Genomic DNA, 22,120 nt, shown 5'->3' on the forward strand with positions numbered 1-22,120 from the left:
CTGCCCTGTCAGTTGGTGTCTGCTCGCGAGATGACAGCACCCGCTGCTGAGGACTGCCGTTGTCAAATGTTCTTCATTGTAAGCGTACATGCGTGTGTGTGTGCGCGCGCGTGCCAAAAGCCTTTCTTCCACCTTTTGCTTTGCTTCTATTCTTCACCTCACGTTCTTTCTGGCTCCGTCAATAAGCACTCGTCCACTTCCAGATATGCTGTATAAATTCTAACTCAAAGCCTTCGTTGCTTCACCTGCCTGAATCTGTATCCCTCCCTCATTTTTCACTCTTCGGCTTCCATCCGGTCATCATGACCATGGTATAGCGAGTGCTGATTGCCTGGTCTGATCCCTCTGGGGGCTGTAATAACTATTTCTAGTTAATTTGTTGCGGTGGGGGGTAGTGGAGGGGGGGGCAAACACTGGCTTTAAATGAGTAGCCTCCTTTGTAGGCGCTGTGTGCAGAGGCTGTGTGGTGCAGACAGCCTGCTGCTTCAGCTTTGCCCACTTTGCTGTTTATGGAGGATTTTTTTATTATGACGTGGGGAAAGTGGTGGCTGGACAAAGATAGCTGCAAGTGGCTGAGGACCAGGCATGGCGAATGAGTGACTCTGCCTCGATCCTCTGCCTTTCCTTACCCAGTGGATTGCTGTATCCTTCCCTCCAGAGCTGTCGCTTCACATTAACGCAGCGGTGACTGTCAGCCAGGGCAGAGGGCTGGGGTGAGGGAGGAGTCCAGTAAGCCAGCAGAATTGAGCCTGGTGTCAACAGAAACGGTCTGCAGAGAAGCCAGGCTGTTAACTCTGTCATTGAGCTTTATGCTGCAGCTTTCCCGTGGCCTTATAAACTACAAACAGCGACTTCTGCCAAAAGAAAAAAAAAGAACCCTCATAGCATATTATCTCAGAGGAATTCTGTTGGCTGGCAGCAGCTTCTTTACTACCTTATTCAGTTATGACTTCCCTTTAGCTCATTGTGTTACAAATACTCTAGCCGCGGCGCTTGTCTTCCTGTTGTTCTCTTTTACCCTTTAATAAATCTGTTTTAGCACCTTTCTGAAAGCGTGGAAATATGTTAGAGCAGGAAGCTCGAAGGTTTTGTTCTTTCATAAAGCTGCTCTGTGCTCTCCGGAGCATACTTGGCTGTGGAGGAGAATGCCAGCAATTACTGTGATGCTGAGAAGAGTCGGCAGAGCAGCCTAATCTCCAAGAACTAATGTTGCGTTTCTTACCCCCAAAAAAGGTGTCATCCAGTATTGAACAACACTTTTAATGTTGTTTGTATTTTGTAAAAATGGTGGTTATTGATCCGAGTTAATTGCCCTTCTTCTTTTCTCCACAGCTTTTCTGAAACACTGGGGTTGTTGGAGTGGCCAAATTTTCCCTGGATTTGACTGGTAAATTCAGAAGACTGAAGCCCAGGCTCACAGTCTACCTTTCACGGAGGCCCAGCCGTGAGAGGACTGAGGAAGGCACGTGGCGGATCATGACGGCCGATAAAGAAAAGGAACGGGAGAAAGAGCGGGACAGGGACAGAGACAGGGACCGGGACAAAAGAGAGGCCGGCAAGTCCCGCCGGCAGGATGGGGACCGGGGCGACCGTGAAAGCGAAAGCTCTCGGCCCCGACGCAGCTGTACGCTGGAGGGCGGGGCCAAGAACTATGCAGAGAGCGAGCACAGCGATGACGACGACAACGGCAGCACCGGCGGAGGCAGCGGCACGGCCGAGGAGGCTGGCAAGAAGGGCAAAAAGAAGATGCCTAAGAAGAAATCACGCTACGAGCGCACAGAGAACGGCGAAATCACGTCCTTCATTACAGAAGATGATGTTGTTTACAGACCCGGAGGTAAGTCCCAGGAACCCTTAATCTAGTTGTGTGAGCCGGTGGGCTGCATTCATCAGCTTGGCTACTAAATGATTAAACTTTCCCAGGTCATAAGCCCACATTTTCGAAAGCATACTTCACTGGATTTGTCAGATGCTGTTTGCAAACACACCATTAAAATTTGGCTCTTCTTCCCTGAATCAAGAAGTGAGAAAAGCGAGAAAGCAGTGGTGGTTAAGCAAGCTCAAGTGTGAATGAACAAAAGGACCCCTCTGTGATGCCCATAAATGTCCTGAACAATTCAGTTTAATATTCGTTATGCAGCATCACTTTACATTTTACAACAATAACCTCATGGCGTTGTCAGTGTTACAGTTCCCTTTGAGCATGCACAGTTGGAGATCATGCTCTAATACAAAAGCATCCTCTGTTAGAGCCAGTGCCCCATCATGACGGGTTTTAGGAAAGCCTGTGCATGTTTTTGCATAGCTTAGCTTCAGCGTCACTTGCACTTTTTAACATAAGCCACTTTCTTTAGACTAAGTTTATTTTAGGCATAGGGGAAAAACTGACATTGATTTATCAGTGATTGATTCTTGTCACCTCTGCTGCCATAAGCTGCTGAGGAATTGCAGATTCTCCAAAGTTGCAGTTCTCCAGCAGCAGAAGTACTCCTTCAGGCTAGAGGCCAATGCATCATACAATCAATTCCAAGTTGACCCACTCTGAGCTTTGTCTTGAGCTTAGTCAATAAAGCAAAGTGGTGCTTCAATAGATGATACGATAGAGACAGCCATGATAATGATTTCATTCCAGCGCTGTCTGACTCACTGAAAATATGCTATCTCCTCTGGGGCCAAAAGGTACTCTACTTTCTGGGAGAGGATTTTTTTTCCCCGAGCTACGGCGGTATGTCTTGAATATGTCGAATAAACGAGGATAAAAAGAGAAGCGACCTTTTTCGTGGCTGTAAACACAGCCCATCTTTTACTTGCTGTTTAAATTAGTTGTATTAGAGGCGGAAATGTCAGCACTGAGTGACGGAAAGAAGCCAGGCTAACTAGCTGTGTCTTTTACACCGCTCACTGTTATCTTGCCTTGCACCTAAATCATTGCCTTCATGCTTTTATATTTCTCTGGGAGCTTGCAAAAGGTCAAGTACTGAGGGAGGGGAGTGGCCCACTCTGCTCGGGTATTTAATGGGAAGATGTAAGAAGTTACAGCGACTGTGTTAGGCTGTCTTCTTCAACAGTCTACCCGAACCACACGTCCAGAATCATCCTCAGGCCTCCTTTTATTCTATTTCATCTACTAAACAGATGAATTCCAGTAGGTGCAGTGAAACAGCCAGACCTGCGCTTTCAGCCTAGCTGCGTAATCCGGTCAGCTAAATTATCTCTGCGCTGGTATCAGTGGAAGTCCTCAAGCAAGCAGTCACACTGAATCAAGCCTTGTTGTTGCTCACACTATTTCTGTCTCTATCACTCTGCGGAGGTCTGCACTGAAGCCTTTTTTACTTGGCATTTCATGTTTAATAGAGAGAGCACCGACGCTGGGTCTCATAGTCGACCATGCGAGGTAGGGGGCGGGCTGGGGGAAAGGGGTGAGAAAACAAAAACAGAAGCAGTCAGTTATATCAATGAAACATTCAAAAGGCGTATAAACAGAGTCGACCGTCTCAGTGGATTAGCTCCTCCGAATATTTATATTTCCACAACCGAGCGAGCAGCACGGACAGGGTCTGGTTGATGTGGAATATTTACGTTTCCTGTCCTCTCCTTCTATTAGTTTGACATTTGTGGAGTGGCCTGAATGTCACAGCCTCCTCGCGTCATGTAGACTGAAGCTGTTAAGATTGGTTTAGATTAGGAATGAGCCACGATAGGGTAGTGACGGCCCCAGCGTCGGTACACTCGTTTGTAATTTACCTCCTGTTGTCAACATGGAAGATCCTCCACCTCAGCAGCCGACTTCCTGCTGTCTCCTCTGCTTATTGTTCAAGTGACAAGTCGTGTTTGTGCACGCGCGTGTGTGCTCGCTTGTGCGTGTGTGTGTGTGAGAGTGCTTGTTTCCTACAGCTTGGTCATTGGTAGCAGCCTTCTTGCAATCAGATTTGATGTGTGCAGCTTAGGCAGGCACAAAGCCTGCAATGGATTATGCTTTACTAAATGTTAAATCCCTTTATAGCCGGCTAGTGACACACAATATGTAAAACTGACCACCCTCCGAGAGGGATTTACGCCACCCCAGATGTGGGGAGGGGAAGAATGTGATGGAGAACAGCGCAGAAAGCGAAAGAAATCGTGAACCAAAATGCCGTTTTGATTGCTTTTGTCACAGGGGAGATTTAGAAACATACAGGCCTGTGTTATCACATAAAAAAGAACAGTTAAGCTAGTATTGAAACCATCTCCCTACTCCTGGTCCTCAGCCACCCTCCAATCTCTCTGCTTAGCCTTTCTATCCCTTGAAGATGGGTTCAGGCAGCTTAGCGCACATCGATTGGTTGGGGAAGTGCAATCGGCCAGTAGGTGGGCCTGCAGCTAACTCTAGCTTTGCTGCTGTTTTAAAAGGAATGGAGGAGTTTGCCTGGTGGTGTCCAGGGGACTGTGTCCCGGGCCATTTGTATGATCGGCTGCTGGGGTGAACAGCTAGCTCGAGCAGACATGCCAAATCGATCTGTACCCTGTGGCTGAGCTCGCACCACTTCCCCGGGCCCAGCCAGACACCTCCAAAGCCTGTTCTCTATATTCATCCACATCCCCACCCTAGATTATAGATCCTCTCTCTAGAGATTATACACACTGCTGTGGTGGATCAATAGAAGACACCCTAGAAGCATAGAAACGGTGCGCACACATACATAGAATGCTGATAACCAGCATTTGTGTACTGAAAAACATACATACACACCCTGTCACATAAAAAGGCATACTTTTAACAGTTGGAAACATGGTTCCTATCTCTGGCAGACACACACCATACAGTGGAGCTAATGGAAACTATCCCCCCTCCTCCTTGTCCTTCTCCCTCACTGTATGTCACACAACATGGCTACTGCAGCAGAAACACTTGATTCATTTTAGTCATTTTTTTTCTTGGCAAGTGTAGATTTGTGTAGAAGGTGAATCATATATGCAGAAAGATTGAGGCTAGACTGAGAAACACACTGTGTGTGTTGAAGGGTTTGTTGATGTGGGCAACTGGCACTCCTTGCTGCAGTCACCACAGAACCCTGGGGTCGTATGCTTACATGTGTGTTTGTGAGTCTTGCTGTATCTCTGTAACGCACAAATACAACCAACAGTTGTTCAAACTTTAGAACAACTGTTGGTTGTTCTAAACTTGCCATGTTCTTTATGTTTATAAGGGCTTCAGCTATCCTTTTCAAATATACACTCATTACCATCAACCTGTTTTAGCTTTGATTGTGCAAAGTTACTATCCAAAATAGAACTACCCACACTGATCATTACATGTCTAAATTCATTGTTGTCAGTATGAATCTTATTGGGAAACCAGGAAGTTGTGAATCTGTGAATGTTGGACTAGTTTTTTAGAGCCAAGACAGCCAGTGTAGTACAGAAATGGCAGCACAACCCATCCGCTACCACAGCTAGCTGTCGATCAGTTTGCAGCTTCCATTCAAGCTAACATAGGGGACAAGCCCTTGGAGTCATTTCATATTGAAACATAGCAGTGTGAATCTGTAGCCTGTCGTTAACTGAACAGATCTATTTTTAAAAGGGCCCTCTCCGCTCTCCCATCTCTCCCCACGCTAGAGACTCTGGGAAAAGGGCTTTTTAGTGAAATCCAACCACCTGCCGACTGCTAAATGAGAAAGCGTGGGCTAGCCGAGAGGGAAAGGAGAGGGGTGGGGGGGTGGTGGTGTTGTCAAAGAGCTTCTGTTCTCCCCTAGGAGCTCAGTCAGCTGTAGGCCTGCCCTATTGTAGAGAGCTGATGGTATCGCTTGCCAGGTATTTCCCACTGCTTTTCCAGTGAGAAGAAGGGAGACTTGTTGGGCTGGTTGTAGAGACGAGAGGAAGGAAAGTTGAGGAAGAATCAAGTGTCTGTTTACCTTCAGGGCTCGACTGCCTGTTGCGCACCCCGCTGAGACCGGCCCAGCAGGAAGTGGCCTTGGTCATCAGCTGGTCTTGCTCAAGAGAGCTGCGGTGAATCACTAGTTGCACCACTCTTATCTTTCTTCTATCTATATTTCGTCTCACACCTCTGTACTTTCAGTATTTCATGTTGTGTGTTTAATTTTAAGATCAGTAGGTTCAAAGAATATTGTTGGGGGTGGGGTTGTTGCTGTTGTTGTTGCTAGCTTTGCTAAAGCCGCACACATCTTCATTGCCCGTTTGAGCCGAGCACCACTTCTGACAACGCAGGTGCGTCCTGCCTCTTGGTTATCACTCACCACCTGCAAGCACGGCTTAAACAAACAGTCCCTTTTTGATTTAATAAGCCCGTCTTGCTTCCTAAAATATGCACCCCCCCCTTCCTCCCCTTACCACTGTTTACAAAACACTGGCATACATGCCTGTGTTCACAATGTGACCTTTCCATTGTTGCTGGCTCATAAAAGAAATCCAAGCAGATATTATCTAAGAACTCCACCTCCTACCCACCCCCACCTCCCCTCCTCTGCTGGAATGCTGCAGCAAATTAAACAGCATTTTATTTGCTTGATACGGAGAAGAGAATAGGACATGCCTCCTTTGCTGAGGCTAGGTGTGTTTTAGATTAGACATGCTTGGCAGCCATGAGAGAATGGCTGGCTGAACAATGAAGTACAGCTGAGAAAAAAAAGACTGAGTGTGTGTATGTGTGTGTTGTGAGGTTGTAACAGTGAAAATTCAGCCGCTTGAACTCAGCAGGTACAGTTTAAACGGAGAAACAGCCGCCACCAGGATCAGGTTTCGGTGAACTGCACTCTGTTACTTCTTGATTATCTCCCTTTGTCGAAGTATCAAGCTCGCGCTCCGTCTCTCTCGGCGTTGCAGTCAGCAGTGGATTCCAAGCAGAAAGGCGTAAACGTATGGTTTTTGAATGATTGAGCGCTCATGTGCAAAAAAAAAAAAAAAAAAAGCACCGCCGTGGCTCTCCTGCCTCCTGTGAAGCCTGCATCCATTCGCCAGAACACACTATAACCCTAAAAAAAAAGCCCATCCCCCACATGGACCCCCGCCTCTGTTAAATACCTCGCCCCCTCCCCTTTCTACTTCTCCACTTGAGCGAGGAGACCCATTTCCAAATGCACAAAATGGCAGGAACGTTTAACCAAACCAGGCAGACCCCCGGAGGAACCGCTTGGCCCAGTTCAGCCTTCCTCCCCGCCTAACCCCCCACTCACCCACCCAAACCTCCCCGAGCTCCGTCACCTCCTCCTTTTTGTTCAGATGACAGAGTCTGAAGCGTTAACTTGGATTTAACTTTCACATTCATTGAGATTCGTGTTCGAGTCAATTTCAGAGAAATGCCCTTGAGGTAGTAGACTTTTAGTGCCCAGGATGAATTCAGAATGTGCTTTTGACGCTCGAAGAATAGACTCGCTTGCTGTCTGTGAATGATTAAACTAGATCCCCCGTCTCTCTCTCTCTCTCTCACTCTTTTTTTTTTTTTGCCCTCCACCTATCTTTTTCACTCTTGCTGTCTGTTCTTTGTGCCTGTTGATGCACTCTGGGGTGCAGACTCGGAGATCTGGCCTCTCTAAATGAATGTGCTGCCGAGGTGAAGGGACACTAAACCCTAATTCCCCCGATTTGACTCCTCCGAAACATGTCATCTCATTCAGATTAGTCTCTTTTGTTCTCTGCCCTCCCCCCACTCCCTCCATCCTGATCTTCCCTCCTCCACCTCCTCCTCTACCCGTTTCTCTCTGTCTCTTCCTCTACACACACACACAGACACACACACACACAGTGTGTTGTTCACAGATCACACAATAGCACTGATGGATATTTTCATTCATGTTATCTTGTAAATGACTTCCAGGGATGGTGTAGAGGAGGGGGGCGGGTGGTGGTGGGGAAGCATGAAGAGGGCAGTAGTGAGAGAGATATAATGCGTCACTCAGAGCCAGCAAGGGCGATAATACCCCCCCCCCCCCCCCCCCCCCACTTCCCCCTTTTAGAACAGCTCATTCAGCCTCCAGCAGATAACAAGCCCACCCCGAGGTTACATACACAAACACACACGCGCGCACACATAGCTTCTCAAAAAACAAAGCCCATGATGTCACAGGCGCACATGTACACAGCAGCCCCCCTCTACAAATGGTGTCTTGGGTGTCAGAGTCATTTAATGTCTTTTGCCACCTCTCTGTTCCTCTGCAAGCGGTAAGATAAACCACAGCCCGATCGATAACTCTGTTGACACAAATAAATAACAGATGATGGCAGCGTCGGTCGCTGAGAGAAGGCGGCTACGCGATCTTTTGTTAGGGAAAAGTGTGGCGTAATACTTCTGTGAGGAGCAGCTCAGCAGGTGTTTCAGCGAGACGAGCGCCAGCCATTTGTGTTGTCAGTGTAAATGTTGTCGATGGTGGCGTTCTCTCTTTCTTTCTTTCTTTGCTTTTTTCCCCCCCATGAGTCAAAGCTCACAGAGCTGCGAGATATCGCCCTCCTTCACGGCTGTGTGTGTGCATGCGAGTTAATGGCAGCAGAAGCGTTACACTTTTCCTCTCCTCGCTGCTCCAATTGGTAGGAGCACCGACCCTAGGAGCATTCAAGTAGCTTTTGTCGCACTGCTTCCGCGTGTGTGCGATCTGTTTCTCAATCAATTAAGTGAATGGCTTTTGATTGCTCTGCCTGGTATAAACTCCTGTTTTACACCAAAATAAATCATTTTACACTCAGTTTGATCACACTCCTGGTTTTGTGTTGCAGTTAAGAGCCAAAGGTGACTGTTATGCTAATTTGACTTTTGTGAATTCACATCTCTCGCTCTCTCGCTCTCTCTCAATAATCATTTAAAAACCTGGCTGTTTCTGGAAAGTACTGTGGCGGGGTGAGCAGTAACCATTAGCTGTGTCCCCCAACACCACCACCTCCTCCTTTTTTTTCTCCTTCCTAACAGAAGTGGCTGTGTGTTTTTTGTCCTCTGCAGCGTGAATGTTTTTGTTAAGGAGATGAGAGTTCATGACCTGGCCATACCACCAGTCACATTCAATTTAGCCACGCAGCCAGCCGGCCCAGCTCCTCTCTCTCACACACACACTTTTTTTTAATTGGTTTGTTTCTCTCAGAGTAACCCAGAGCTAACTGTTGGCTGTAGTTGTCATTTTAGTAAAAAACAAGTCACAGTGAAGACTTGAGGGGTGGGATGGGGTTAAAGCTAGTATTGCTCACTGGTGTATAAATGGAGTGGAACAATAACATAATTCCCCTGGGGCGTAATGTTTGCTTTGGAAAGGCAACCTTGTAGCGCTCCAAAAGTCCTTAATCCTATTACTCGCATTCCAATTGAATTTGACTCAAGGAGGAAAAAAACGTCTTTTCAGCAGAGGTAACAGCACACAAAATAATATATTACTGAGTCTGGCTGCTTAAAAGCATGAAAGCTTTGAGAAGTGTGAACATCTCCTGTTTTTTTTTTCCTCACTTGCAGATTGTGTGTACATTGAGAGTCAGCGGCCCAACACTCCCTACTTCATTTGTAGCATTCAGGATTTCAAGCTGGTGAGTAGATTTCTTTTTATTGTTCCACTTCCTATCAGCCTATTTCATGTCCTCATTTCCTCACACCAACCCATCCATACATGGCATACAAGGGAAAGCATACTATTGTTGTGAAGAAATTCCAAAGGAAATCGGGGCAAAGCTGATTAAATTTACATAACAGATCATACTGAAGTGCTGATGGATTATATCATCAGTTTGGGGGGTTTTTTTTTGTACTGGCAAATAAAAATCCTTCAGCGAATCTTAAACACCACTAACCTTTGCAGTCCACTGGCAGTGTAATAATGCCTGTAATGGAAATATAGATGTTAGTCGATGTGGTTAATTGATTTAATGAAGGAGACCTTCACCGCTTTTCAATTGATTTTTTTTTTCCCTTTTTTACGACCTAATGTGGCCAAATTGCCTCTTTTGCTGAATAAAGAAAGAAATTAGTTTTTAATATGCTGATGAGAATAGCTGATTCATCAGGCTCGGTCACTTTAGTGAGACGGTGCTTGTTTTCTGCGCAACAGGACACTTAAAATTCATCACAGCCACACACACATACTCACACTGGCTTCTCCAGAAGAGGAAGTTGAGTTCATCCGTAATAGATTTGTTTTTGTCTATGCAAATAATAAAATAAAGGGCACAGTATTATGGTTTGAGAGCTTCAGTTAGTTTGCTATATGGTAATTGCCTTTAATGACACACTGCACAGTTTTAGAAGGAGTTTCATGACTGGGTGCAGATTATCTTTTTTTAAGTAATTTGTAATTTGATGTAAAATCCTGGATTGTCTTATTGCCACACTGTGTCTTTTTACACTAATGGCACCAGTGGCTTACCCCATGCTGGATATTTCCTAAAGGCCGATGCACCCAGAAGATTGTTTTCTATTTTTGGGCCAACCTTCAAATGGAAATATTTCACTGAAGCTTGAAATTCATTATGAAACTGAATTTGAATGTTTTTAATTGGTCTTTTGCGTGGCATTCGACTGCCGCGAACAAAAAAGCGGAACTCATTTCGGTCCAGGTTTGCAGTAATGTGACCACTATTTATTGGGAAAAGACTCTTGGAATTTGTAATGAATGGGTTTGTGTTGCCTTTTGAAGCCACGGCAAAGCCTCCCAAGTATTACCTGTTTTTCAGGAGATTGGTTGTCTAAGCAGAGCACAGAAGACTTTGGGAGGGGAGGGTTGGGCCAAAGGAATGGCTGTTAGAGTCAGAGGCCACACTTGGTGCTTTATGAAACAGGGGAGTGGTGAGGGTGTGTGTGTGGCCTAACATCCACCGAAGGAAACCAGAATTGAGATTCTAAAGTAATATAGATAAACATTTTGTGCTTAATTTGTCACTTTTTCAGTTTTAGGTGGGGTGGATTCTAGACAGGTCACCTGTCTTTCACAGTCACAGCTAATTCACTGAAGCTTAAATACATGTTTATTTGTAAAACTGGCCAAAAATAACAAGAAAATGCACAGATGTCTATTAAGTTAGGTAAACATACTGTACTCATATACCACCTTTCTGTTCAATTTGAGCAGGCAAAGTGTTAAAGTGCTTTCCATTCACACACATTCATACAAACGCTTAATTCTATGTCTAAACTTTGCCTAAAATTCACACACACACACACACACACACACTGGTGGATGCTGTGAGGGGCAAGGCATGAAGACTAGAGTAGCCCCTCTTAACCGCTACATGTGGACCAATTACTTGTTTATCTACAAGTTTATGGATTGTTTATTGAGAATATATGAATTCTAGTAAAGTGATCATTGTCTTTTAGGATAATTACACACACTTGCAAATGCTTTTGTGCTCAATGGGCAGCTGAGTGTAGAAGGGTTTTCAAGGTGAGCTGCAGGCCTTGCAGCCAGGCCCCACAGCAGCGAGGCTTTAATCGGATTGCTTTCAGAGACTGCTGAGGATGGCAGGAACCTTTTCTTATGAACGCATGCACACACACACTCGCACGAACACCCACGCACTTGCACCTTGATTAAGAGCGCCAGAAGAGGTCTGGGGCAGGCAGAGGTAATTGTCCAGGGAGAGAGGCAGAATGCTAGCTACATTAGCTGACCTCTCTCTCTCCCTCTCTCTCTCTCCCTCTCTCTCTGTGTCTGTCTCTGTCTCTCTGTTACTCCCTCCCCCAGTCCGTCTGTAATTAATGAACAGCCATCTGCATGCCTGTATGTGTTTGAGCAGACTGTACCCTTGTCCTCCTATGTTAAGACAACAAGCCCCCGCTGGCTCTCTAAACACGTACAGCATTTTTCAGTGAGCTCACTTTGTCACTGAACTACAAACACACACACACACACACACACACACACACACACACACACACACACACACACACACACACACAAAAGAAAAAAAAGCCAGGCTACATTGAAAACTCGTAATCTCTGTTTGGTAGTCTAGCACACAATCCTCTTTTAGGATGATGGCTGATTTAGGTTGTAATTGCACGTTTGTATAAACTACCATCTAGCTGAGCCAACCTCGATTCTACCCCCGTCACCCTGCGCTCAAAACTGGGGCACAGAGGCCTTGTGCTTTTGGGAGAATAAAATGCTCCTTCACTCATTCGGCTCTTTTGCAGAACATAATGGTCAGGCTAATCTCATTTCCTCTCCCTGCCACGATATATTGAAAGGAAGAGACAACAGGCAACATGAGTCGTATAACATCAACTGCTTCTCTTTATTTCCCATCTCCTCTCTAACCTCCCTCCCTCCTTCTGTCTCCAACCCCCTCCACCACCACCACCTTTTCTTGCTGCACAAATTATCGATCACTCCACCCCACCTCTGCGTGGTGGAACAGGGCTTTGGAGACACAGCAGAAAGGGGAAGAAATTTTATTGGTCCCGAACCAAACAACCTCATCAATATTGCCCCTCTCGCACCTTTCTCCTTTTTCCCCAACTCTCACTTGCCTTCCTCAGTCTTTAGGCCATAACAGTCTCAGTTGTGTACTTTATCTAATGACCTGTGAATCCAATTAGTGGGGTGTAGAAATCCTGAATGCAGCCATCAATCTCTCCTGCACGCAAAGAACAAGGATTGAAGCCGGCCTCTCTGTTTATGTATTTCTTATCTTTTTCTCACTTGGCGTTTTCTCCACGTCGAGGTGATTCTGAGCCTGTTCTCATTACATATATGTCATCTACCCCTTTTCCACACGCATACACAAACACCAAGACGTCCATTCAACAATAACACATGCAAAAAAAATCAATTCTGCGTCACTTTTAGGGTCATTGTGGACTTGGAGGGCAATCATTTTTGCCTGACTCGTTTAGTCAACAGTGGCAGCTTTGGTGCCCACTGCAACCCCTGTGACACATTGATCCATCCATATAGAGTTCCGCCTCCTCCCTCCCTCCTAACATGTCTGCCAAGATACGGAGATGAGCAGCAGCGGACTGTTTCTAAACCGTTAGAAGCGGTAGTGGCGTGGCGAACTGTTAAAACACTCTTACAAAGATGAAAATCTCTGCCGCCCACATTTCAATTATTAAAAGTGTGAAAGTTTGCAGCAACATTAGTAAAACTCATCAGTTTTCGAAAATGACAAAAATTATTAGCAAAACTTGCAGGAGATTTTAAAAAAACAGAAATAAATGGTGGCACGAAATTGTGACTTTAAATGAATCAAAGAATGATTGAAATGTTTCGTTTAAGGCGGGTAACATGGCGGGTATTGTAAACGTGCATCACAGTGCATTCTCTCGGATGTGATTAGTTAGGTCAATTAAAGGCCTGCAGTCCTTTAGGCTGTTCTCCCACAAGGGCTAGTTTCTGTTTACACCCAGTGCCGTGACCTTGTAATGTGTTACAATCTATACTGGATGAAAGCAATGCAGGGAGCTTGCCAGATACAGACTTGTGTGTTTTTTATCTTGTGCGTGTCTGTGTGTGCTTGCGCCGCGTTTCTATTCTGGTCACGCAGCTTGTATTATGATCATGTACTTTGATACGTATTAATCTTGTTCTCACGCGAGTCGTATGTCGCCGTGAGAGAAGAATCGAAGACAAAAAGCCGCCTGACAGAAACTGAGCGCTGAGCAGTCTGCAGCCATATCTGCCCATTGACCCTGACTTCACCAATCCATCCTGCTCTTCTTACCTCAATTCTCTCCTCTGTCTCCATTTCTCTCCCTCTCACTCTCTCATCTGTCTGTTTCTACACTTCATTCCCCTCCTCCCCCCATCGTCCCCTCTCCTCTTTATCTGCTGTCACTCACCTCCCTCCCTCCTCCCATCCCATGTTCAAGCCATTGTGCTCGTGTCCTCGACGCTCATTGACCCTCCCACCTCTCCTCTCTGCTTGTAGCTAGCCTTATTTGCTGTTATTGGCCAAGTCAGCTGTGCCCCATCCTCCCTCCCGTCCTTCCTTTCCCTACATCCTTCTCTTTCCCTGCCAGCAACCCTGTCTCCCTCCCTCTTTCGTTAATGGAGTGATTGCAGCGTTTCTCCCTCGGGGAACAAGGGATTGAGGAGCCCAGTACACCAACACACAAACATACAAACACACACACACCCTCACAGTCTTTCTCTCCTACTGTTAGCCTCACAAACAAATGCTCATCTCCACCCCTGGATCTTCCTGCTTATGGACATTTAATTAGATGCCACGTACAATGCAATTATCTTGCCAGGATTCGTGCTCATATGTTGCAGTCCTGATCAGCTTAAAAGGATGAAGGATCTTCTTTGCCGTACAACTAGTACAGAGCACACTGTATTCACTGGTTTTCATTATGTCCCGTCATTTAGCAGCAGTGTAAGGTTATAACCACCCGAGATTGAGTGCGCTCTGTTTTGTCTGCGAGATGTGCACAGGTTAATCTGCGACACGCTTTATGTTCTTTGTGTTTGTCCAGGGAAAACATGTTGTGATGTCGTGTTTGTACAGGTCAGAGCGCTGTCAAGTAACACGTCAATACATGCACTTGGCATGTGTGGATGTGCATTACTGGAGATAATGATGTTAAGTCTAAATGATGAGATGTGTCGAAACCATAGGTGTTTCTGCAGAGGATAACAGATTGCATAGGAAGTGTAGCTTATCCTGCTGTAAGGGTTTAGCTTTGCACATGGGGTGATTTACATCTCCTCTCAGTGTCTAATCTCTGTCTTTATGGTTAATAAATCCGGTTTGATGCAAAGAAACGGCCCCAATTTGTTTCGACATATCACTCGCGTCATCCTCTTTTATCATAGAACTCTTACAAATAATGGCAGCAGTATTTTGAATTATCTGAATGTATGTGTTTAAAATGAAAAGGATTCTTTTATTTAACTTCATTCAAAAGCATTTTGATGCATTTTCTCTTTTGTGATGCTGAGATGATATTGTCTATTTCCTGAACCGGTCGGAATAATTAATTGGCGGGCCAAAACATTTAATTAGCAAAGAGCTTGCAAATTAATGAGGAAAACTCTGCATTTTCACAGTGTGACACGGTTGTTTGTGGGACTATTATAGAAAATCAGATGCGTGGATGTGCTGTAATATTTTAATGATGGCACAAAATCCCATCTCAGTTTTAGTGCTAGATTAAAAAAATATGAAAAAACCCATCTACCAATGCTAAAGGTGCACTGCAGACAGGGGTGCAGATTTAGAAGCCTCTAAAGCTCAGTTAGTGGCACATGTGTGTGATTTAATGAGTAAATCATTTATTGTTAAGCTTTACTATCTGTGTAATCGAGACACATGCACCGTCTGTGTGTGGGTATTCACATACATGTTTTCTTTAGATTGACATAACAGTTAATGTGTCATGTTAACAACATGTGTATACCTTCTCCATAAACACGCACACATGTGCACACCAAATGCTAATTATATCTCTCACAACTGATCCCTGACTGTTTTAGCTGCTGTATAACGTTCAGCCTTGGAAAGTGCTTCCTATTCAAAGTCCATAATTAAAAATGTTTGATAAAGATGCAAATTTATGTGCATAAATACGCATGCTTAACATGAGCACTTATTAGGTTTTCTGTGGACCCTGACTACAGTCCTAATGGAATCCAAAGTGCTGAGAATTAGTTTAACAATGAGATCCACGGGCTAATTAGCTTGCGGCTAGCTCACATGCACGTATTCAGATCCATGGGATATCTGTAAGTGTATATGTGCTAATGGAGCTTGCGACCGTCCCCGCGATCCATCCCCACATGTGCGGTGATTCAGTGAAAGCAAGCATGTCAGACTGTTGGTGCCGAGCCACCGAAATGACAGTGGGAGGTTTACTAGACAGCCATCACTACTTGTCTCTTGTCACTGCCTGGAAGGCTGAGCTTCCTCTTTTTTTTATCTCCTTTCTCCCTTTGCGGCCACCCTCCACCCCACCCCCATCGAACATTTTGAAATGCAATTATGGATCAGTGAGCACCACCATCAGTCGTACTTCTTGTTAATATTTATTGAGTAGAGCAGCAGCCGCTGCCATCTCTTGAGAGAGGGGCGCTACAGTCATTAGGGGCAATTTTGTGTGTTTGTGTGTGTGTGTATATATTCGTGTGTGTGCTTCTCAGCTCTTCCTTTCATTCCACAGCCCACTCAGCTGCTGTAAGCGAGCTGCTACATTTCTCAGGCATGAACATGTGGAGGTGCACTCTTTCACAGTTGCATGGGGCTGTCTTAAGTGTGTGCTTGTCTCTGTGCTCTCTGTGAGGAAGCAGCTTTGACAAGGGCATCTAGGCGTCTACAGACATGGCCGGCCAGGCGAGCCTGCTGCAGACTGTGTGATTGAAGCATCCTGCCTGTAATGTTCCCCCATTGAGTGGCAGCCTTAAAGCAATACAAGCACAACACAGCAGCTATTAAACACTGAATGGCCATTCACTTCCACTTGGCTGCAAAAGGGAAACAAAGCAGGATTGTTTGGGGGTTTTTTCTATTTGGACAAATTCTGCTCAGATTAGCTATCTTCATTTGACAAATGGCCCACTCCCTTTCCTCTCCTTGCATTTGATTATGACTAGACCCAATGAGCAAAGCATTTTCTGCCACTGTTTTGGTACTATCGTGCCACTTTGTCCATTGTGACCATTTCGATTCATTCTTCTGTTCTGTGTGAGGTATGAGGCACCCTATCCCGTTCCCTCCATACTTCACTCGCGTTTCTCACGCTTGAATTTTCATTGAGGTGAAGCCATTAATGTCATTCTCTGGAAAAACATTAGGTCATTAAGCTGCCACGTTGGTGACCAGCTTAAAGCAGCTGCTCTTTCTGTTCATGTATGCGCTTACAATTTTTGCAAGACTGACAAGCCGTAGTTCTACTCTGGTGTCGGTTTGCAAGCGTGGTGCATTTCTCAAATCAGATGGAGACAGGCATGCGTCTCTCTGACAGCTACAGAGCCCCGTCTCTGTTGGGAGACGGGTTAGATTGATTGTCCACACCAGCACAGTGATGAATAAATAAAGCAATACAAATGGCAAGGTTGAGATAACAACACATTTCAGGCCCAGCAAGTGGAGCAACTGGGATTGAGCTCTCCTTGTGGGTATGAAATGAAACCTGCCCAACCCTCTGCATGGCTCTTCGACTCTTCTCTCCCTCTTTTCATCTTTTTGGACAGATAACACTTTTTTCTCTCACCCTCACTGCCCTCGCTGTGCATTAGCTAAACGCTGCTATGGAAACTAGTTGTTCAACCAATAGGATTATCTCTTTCTCTAGGATAGAAGACGGGAGGGGAGTGAAGTAGACTGAAATCAAAATGGGGTTTGTGTGTGTGTTTTTTTTATGAGTGGTGATTACTTTCCCAGATGGGGTGTGGGCGCAGCCTGCGGACAATGGGGGGTTGGTCGGACTGAAGGGCCAGGCCAGCGGCCGTAACATTTTCAGAAAGGCCCAATCAATAGCCACCTCTGTGACCCTTCACTGCTAAATAATTCAGCAGAGAAGCCTTTTGACTACTTTACCCCCCCCACTTTAGAGTCTAATTAGTTTACTCTGACCGGCTTGGCCTCATGCAAAGATTTCATTTTATTAGTATTATTTTTTTCCAGGGATAAATGACATTTGGGACCAACATTGAAAATCAAAGTGCTTTTTTCACCTTTTGTTGCCACCTTGTTAAAATACTTGGTTGCTCTGCTTCAGACACTTTTCCTCTTTAAACATTTTTTTTAGTTGAATACAATTGAAAACAACTCTGATTTCTTTGCATTTTCATCACATGAACTGAAGTCACCATGCACTGGAGTTTAGCACCACACTTTATCTTAATAGCAAACAGACACTGCTGCCTTCTCTGCTGCTGACTTTGGTGAGAAAGCGGGAAAAACAAATGCCCTTTTTGGCACAAAGGCAGGCAGATTTGATGCTCACATAATACACAGGACTCCCAACCTGGTGGTATGGGAAAATAATGGCAGCGCCTGTTTAATCACTCAACCAAGGTCTTCCTATTGAAAAGAAAGCATCCTCCCCCTCGTCCTCCATATGGGGCTGCACACTAAATTAGAGGGTGAAGGTTTCTTTGAAGTAGGCTAATGTTCACAGCGTCTCGTAACCACTGGGACCTTAAATTGTAGATAAGACTCTTCATTCTGTCTTTGCTCACTCATCATTTCCATGGATTTTATTTTCTCCGTGTCACCTTCCTGGTCGCTGCAGTGAGTTTTGTACTTGGAGAATCTCTTGTGTCTTCCTGGCCACCCAGTGCTGAGTGTAGTAACCAGACACTAAACACATTTGCGTGGACTGGTCAAGCTTTAATTGGATTGGCCTCTGCTCTGAAAACGGATGGCTAATTTTACCCCCACCTCCTCGCCTTCTCCTACATTACATTACAGCTACACACACCCCCACCCCCCGCCACTCTTTTCCCTTTTTCCAACATTCACTTTTCCCCTCCCTTTCTCAGCTTAAGGAGGTATCTGGCATGCTTCACCACTGGTGCTCAACTTAGCTCAGTTTAATTTCCAGCTTGTCCAATGTGTGACATGCCAATAAAAAAAAGAATGACAGAGAAAAGGAGAGAAAGAGGAGGAGGAGGGGCGAGAGAGTGTAACGCTGTGGAAGTGGAGATTTACAGTGGTATCGGGTTCACACGCTTCCACCAGGGGCCTATCCCCCCCCAATCTCTATTAAAGAACACATGGTGCAAATTAACTCTTGCCAGCAGAGAGAGCAGAGGGAGGAAGGAAAAGAGGGCAAAGGCATCGGTCAGAGACAGGGGAAGACACGAAAAGAGGAAATTTCAGGGATTGCCGTGAGGTCTGAGGAATGTGTGCTTTTCGTAGCTTGGATCTCGCTCGCCTCGCAAAGCTGTTAAAAACAAAACAAAACAAAAAAAACAGTGACATCACCACAGGCTGTCATCTCCAGCAGCTCCCCTGCAGCACCACCGCGATCTCATACAGACCTTCTGACACTTTGTACATGTGCTACAGCTTGAATGACTGCTAACTCTGTCCTCCATCTAAAAATGCTTGTTGATCTAATCCAACACAACTGGCTGACATATGCTCGAGCTTTGATCATTAAAAGGGTGATTTTGGTCTGTTTGACAAGTCTGATTCAGTTTCTTGAGAACAACTCAGTCGTTATATGCGAACAAACCTAGAGACCAGAGAGTTTTACCAGACATATTATCAAGATTTACACACTGGAGGTACTCCATAACCAACAAATAAAACACTCGAAGGGCTCATGGTTGCAGCTTTTGCTCTCATCGAAGGATTTTTGTAGATTTTGTAGAAGCTTTCAAACCATAAAATGCACCAATATGCCCGATGATTGACAGAAAGGTGACTGCCTTTGCTCGCGTGTACAATAGGGCATAGAAACAGGGTTGAAAAGCATAGATAAGTGTGTTTTTCCTCGTGTTTCAGGTAATGACAAATCCGTGCTGGTCTTTTCTTAGACACAGAGGGGAGGATTGTGTATTTTCCATTCTGTGCGTCATATTTCCGCCTGCAGTGGCTGCGGCTGGTGCTGCATGTGCTTTGATGGGCAAGCCTAAATTGTGTTTGCCTGTCTGTCACCACCAATGGATCACATGGACTGAGGGAACCGCAGCTGCGAAGGCTCGGAGACGCTTCACCACACTTGCACACACACTTCATTTATCCTGCGGATAGGTGTTTGTGCCTTCTTGCGACTTGTATCCACACACAAAACGTTGCACACTTCATTATTCCTGCATTGTGTAACGCCCCCCCCCTCCCAAGTACTCTGCTGTGCTTCCCTAAAAAACAGTCCAAACCTCTAAATTCTCCACCATCTCCTCCACTCGTCTGCTGTCTGGCAGTACATACCTCAGACTCCTTTTCTCTCCTTCTCAGCAGTAATCTCTCCAAAACATCATCCCTACTGAGATTTCACAGTACTACCAGTTTATTTTATTGTTGCCTCGATCTTAAAAAAAAGAAAGAAGAAGAGTATGCTACGAAGCTGTATAAACAGTGTCTGTGATGGTAAAGACATTTCCTGGCATCAAAGGGCCGGGCCGTGCTATCCCCTCAGTAGCTGTATTCATTTCCCCTCCTGCCACGCTCAAATGCTCTTTGTTCCTCTCTTTATAGGAATGTACTTAACAGTTTGGCAGTGTTGTGTTTGTGAACAGAGCCGCCTTTGTTCCAGCAGGCAGTTAACACTTGTGTACAGAGTAAAGGGAGGAAAGTCTGCGTTATTAAGCCCACTGTTAAATTAGCCTAAGCACTATCTTAATGAAATGATAAAAAAAAAGAAGTACAGACCTCCCTTAAGTCTGTCTTTTTTTTGTACAGTTGTCAAATCCATTACGTTTTATCTAGTGGCTTCTCCCCTATCCCCCTTTTTAAAGCCAAGCTTCTGCCCTGCATAGGAATCTGTGTTGGGAGCTTTATCTGACATGCTATTTAATTCCTTCTCTTGCTTTTCTTTTTTTCTTTCCAGAGCTAATTGAATCAGGACGTTTAAATTACATTATTTTTTTTTAATCCAGATTGAACAGGCAGCGTGCTTTTATAGGGATAATGCAGTCAGCTGTGTAGACTCTTAACTGCACCAACTAGCTATCGAGCTTAACAGCCCACTTATAGTTTGCTATCGTGGCCAACCCATTTGCGACTGAATACGTCTTCTTATATTTTACCTTTCTCACCTTATTCCGCATTCTTTTGTCTCCTCTTTCCTTTCTCTCCTCTGTCTGGCCCTTGTGATTCATCTTGTGGCGTCTGTGCATGTTGGGATGGGGATGATCTGATGGCGGCCCAGCACGAGGGCATGTAAGAATTAGCTCACAGACCAGCAAGAATTTAAAAAAAACAAACACTCACTGTCTTCCTCCCACTTCTCTTTCCTCCTACCTTCACCTTCCTCTCCAGGTGAAACGGAATGATTTAATGCGCGGCCCTGTCACAGCAGGTAATGGAGTTGGCGGATGAGTGCGGAGGCTCTTTCCATCAGCAGGCGGAGGGTGTGAAGGGTTGATGGGGGTGATCGAGACCCCCCGTATGTCTGGGGTGTGCTCCTTGGATAGACGGCGACCTCTCGTCCTCTCCTCCCCGCAGAGCCAAGAAACGCACATTTACACCAAACACACACCTCATTTCTCCAACGTCAACCTCGCAGTGGAGCTTGTGCTTACGCCGTTTGAGCTGTAGACTTGTGACAGGGCCGGTGGGGGACTGATGAAGCTCGCTGTTAACAGATGGCTGACTGTCTCCTGGAGTACTTTTTTGGCCCAAAACGTCATCTCTAAAGATGCCTCCCTGGATCATTAGTGGGGTTTTTAGATGAGACTACTCACAGTGATAATGAGACGTAATGTTATTTATTTGTCAGCTTTAGCTGTTTTTCTTATTTGAAAGCAGCTAATTGATTGTGTCATTCAGCTGTAAGCGAGACATTTTCTCTGAGTCACTTTGACCCTGTCTACGAGGTTATAGTTGTAGTGCAATACGAGTACTAATCCAAACAGTGGAAGGTACAGGGGAAGAATATTGATTAGCTCTATTGATCACATTCACACTGTCCTTGTTCCCCCCTCCCCTTTTGTCTTTATCTTAGTTTTGATTGTGCTTACCTGTTAATTAGTCACAAATGTTAGTGTTGATATTTAAATGTTTATTGATCTAGTACTTTTTAACTTATTAGGAGGGGAAAAGGCAAAATTAAAAGCTGAATTGCTTTATTCGCTCATATGCATCGTGTAATAATTGCAAAATCATTGTTTTTGCATCAAAAAGCTAACCCCTTCATGCTCTCCTGCTCTGTTCAGTTTCCGAACAACAGTTTAAAAGATCTTTTGACCATTTCAGATTGAATTTGTGAATTCAGCCATAACCCGGCATATATTAGCAAATATAGCATAGCTGGGGAAAGGCGAGATAGGCTGTGAGCTCGGCAGTCATACGCTGTAAATCTCTGCGCTTGGGTTTGACTGGGTTTTTCGAACAGTCTGCTTCTGTTTGTGCCCTCAAATGCAAAAGACTTGTTGCCCTTGTGCCAAGAAGCATTGTCAGCGCAGACTCTGATGGAGTGTAACTATGCTTTTGAGGCGTTTGGTTCTCTCCTGCATTGTCATTAAGAGCAGTGCCTTTTTGTGTGCTGCATGAAACAGCTGTGTGTGTGTGTGTGTGTGTGTGTGTGTGTGTGTGTGTGTGT

The 22,120-nt window shown here is 45.2% G+C and overlaps 1 protein-coding gene across 6 annotated transcripts in view; it reads left to right on the forward strand.

Moving 5' to 3' along the window:
* The window catches only part of rerea (arginine-glutamic acid dipeptide (RE) repeats a), a 138,729-nt gene that overhangs the window by 64,685 nt on the left and 51,924 nt on the right, over positions 1 to 22,120 (forward strand). For all 6 annotated transcript variants that reach the window (XM_005914929.3, XM_042228427.1, XM_042228422.1 and 3 more), the window contains 2 exons: positions 1,333 to 1,837; positions 9,428 to 9,498. In XM_005914929.3, coding sequence (XP_005914991.1) covers positions 1,477 to 1,837; positions 9,428 to 9,498 — 432 coding nt within the window. In that variant the 5' untranslated portion in view covers positions 1,333 to 1,476. The remainder of the gene's footprint in view (positions 1 to 1,332; positions 1,838 to 9,427; positions 9,499 to 22,120) is intronic.

The sequence above is a fragment of the Haplochromis burtoni genome, unplaced genomic scaffold (genome assembly GCF_018398535.1).
Source record: "Haplochromis burtoni strain Fernald_Lab_line unplaced genomic scaffold, NCSU_Asbu1 Contig_9, whole genome shotgun sequence".
In the NCBI taxonomy this organism is placed as follows: Eukaryota; Metazoa; Chordata; class Actinopteri; order Cichliformes; family Cichlidae; genus Haplochromis; species Haplochromis burtoni.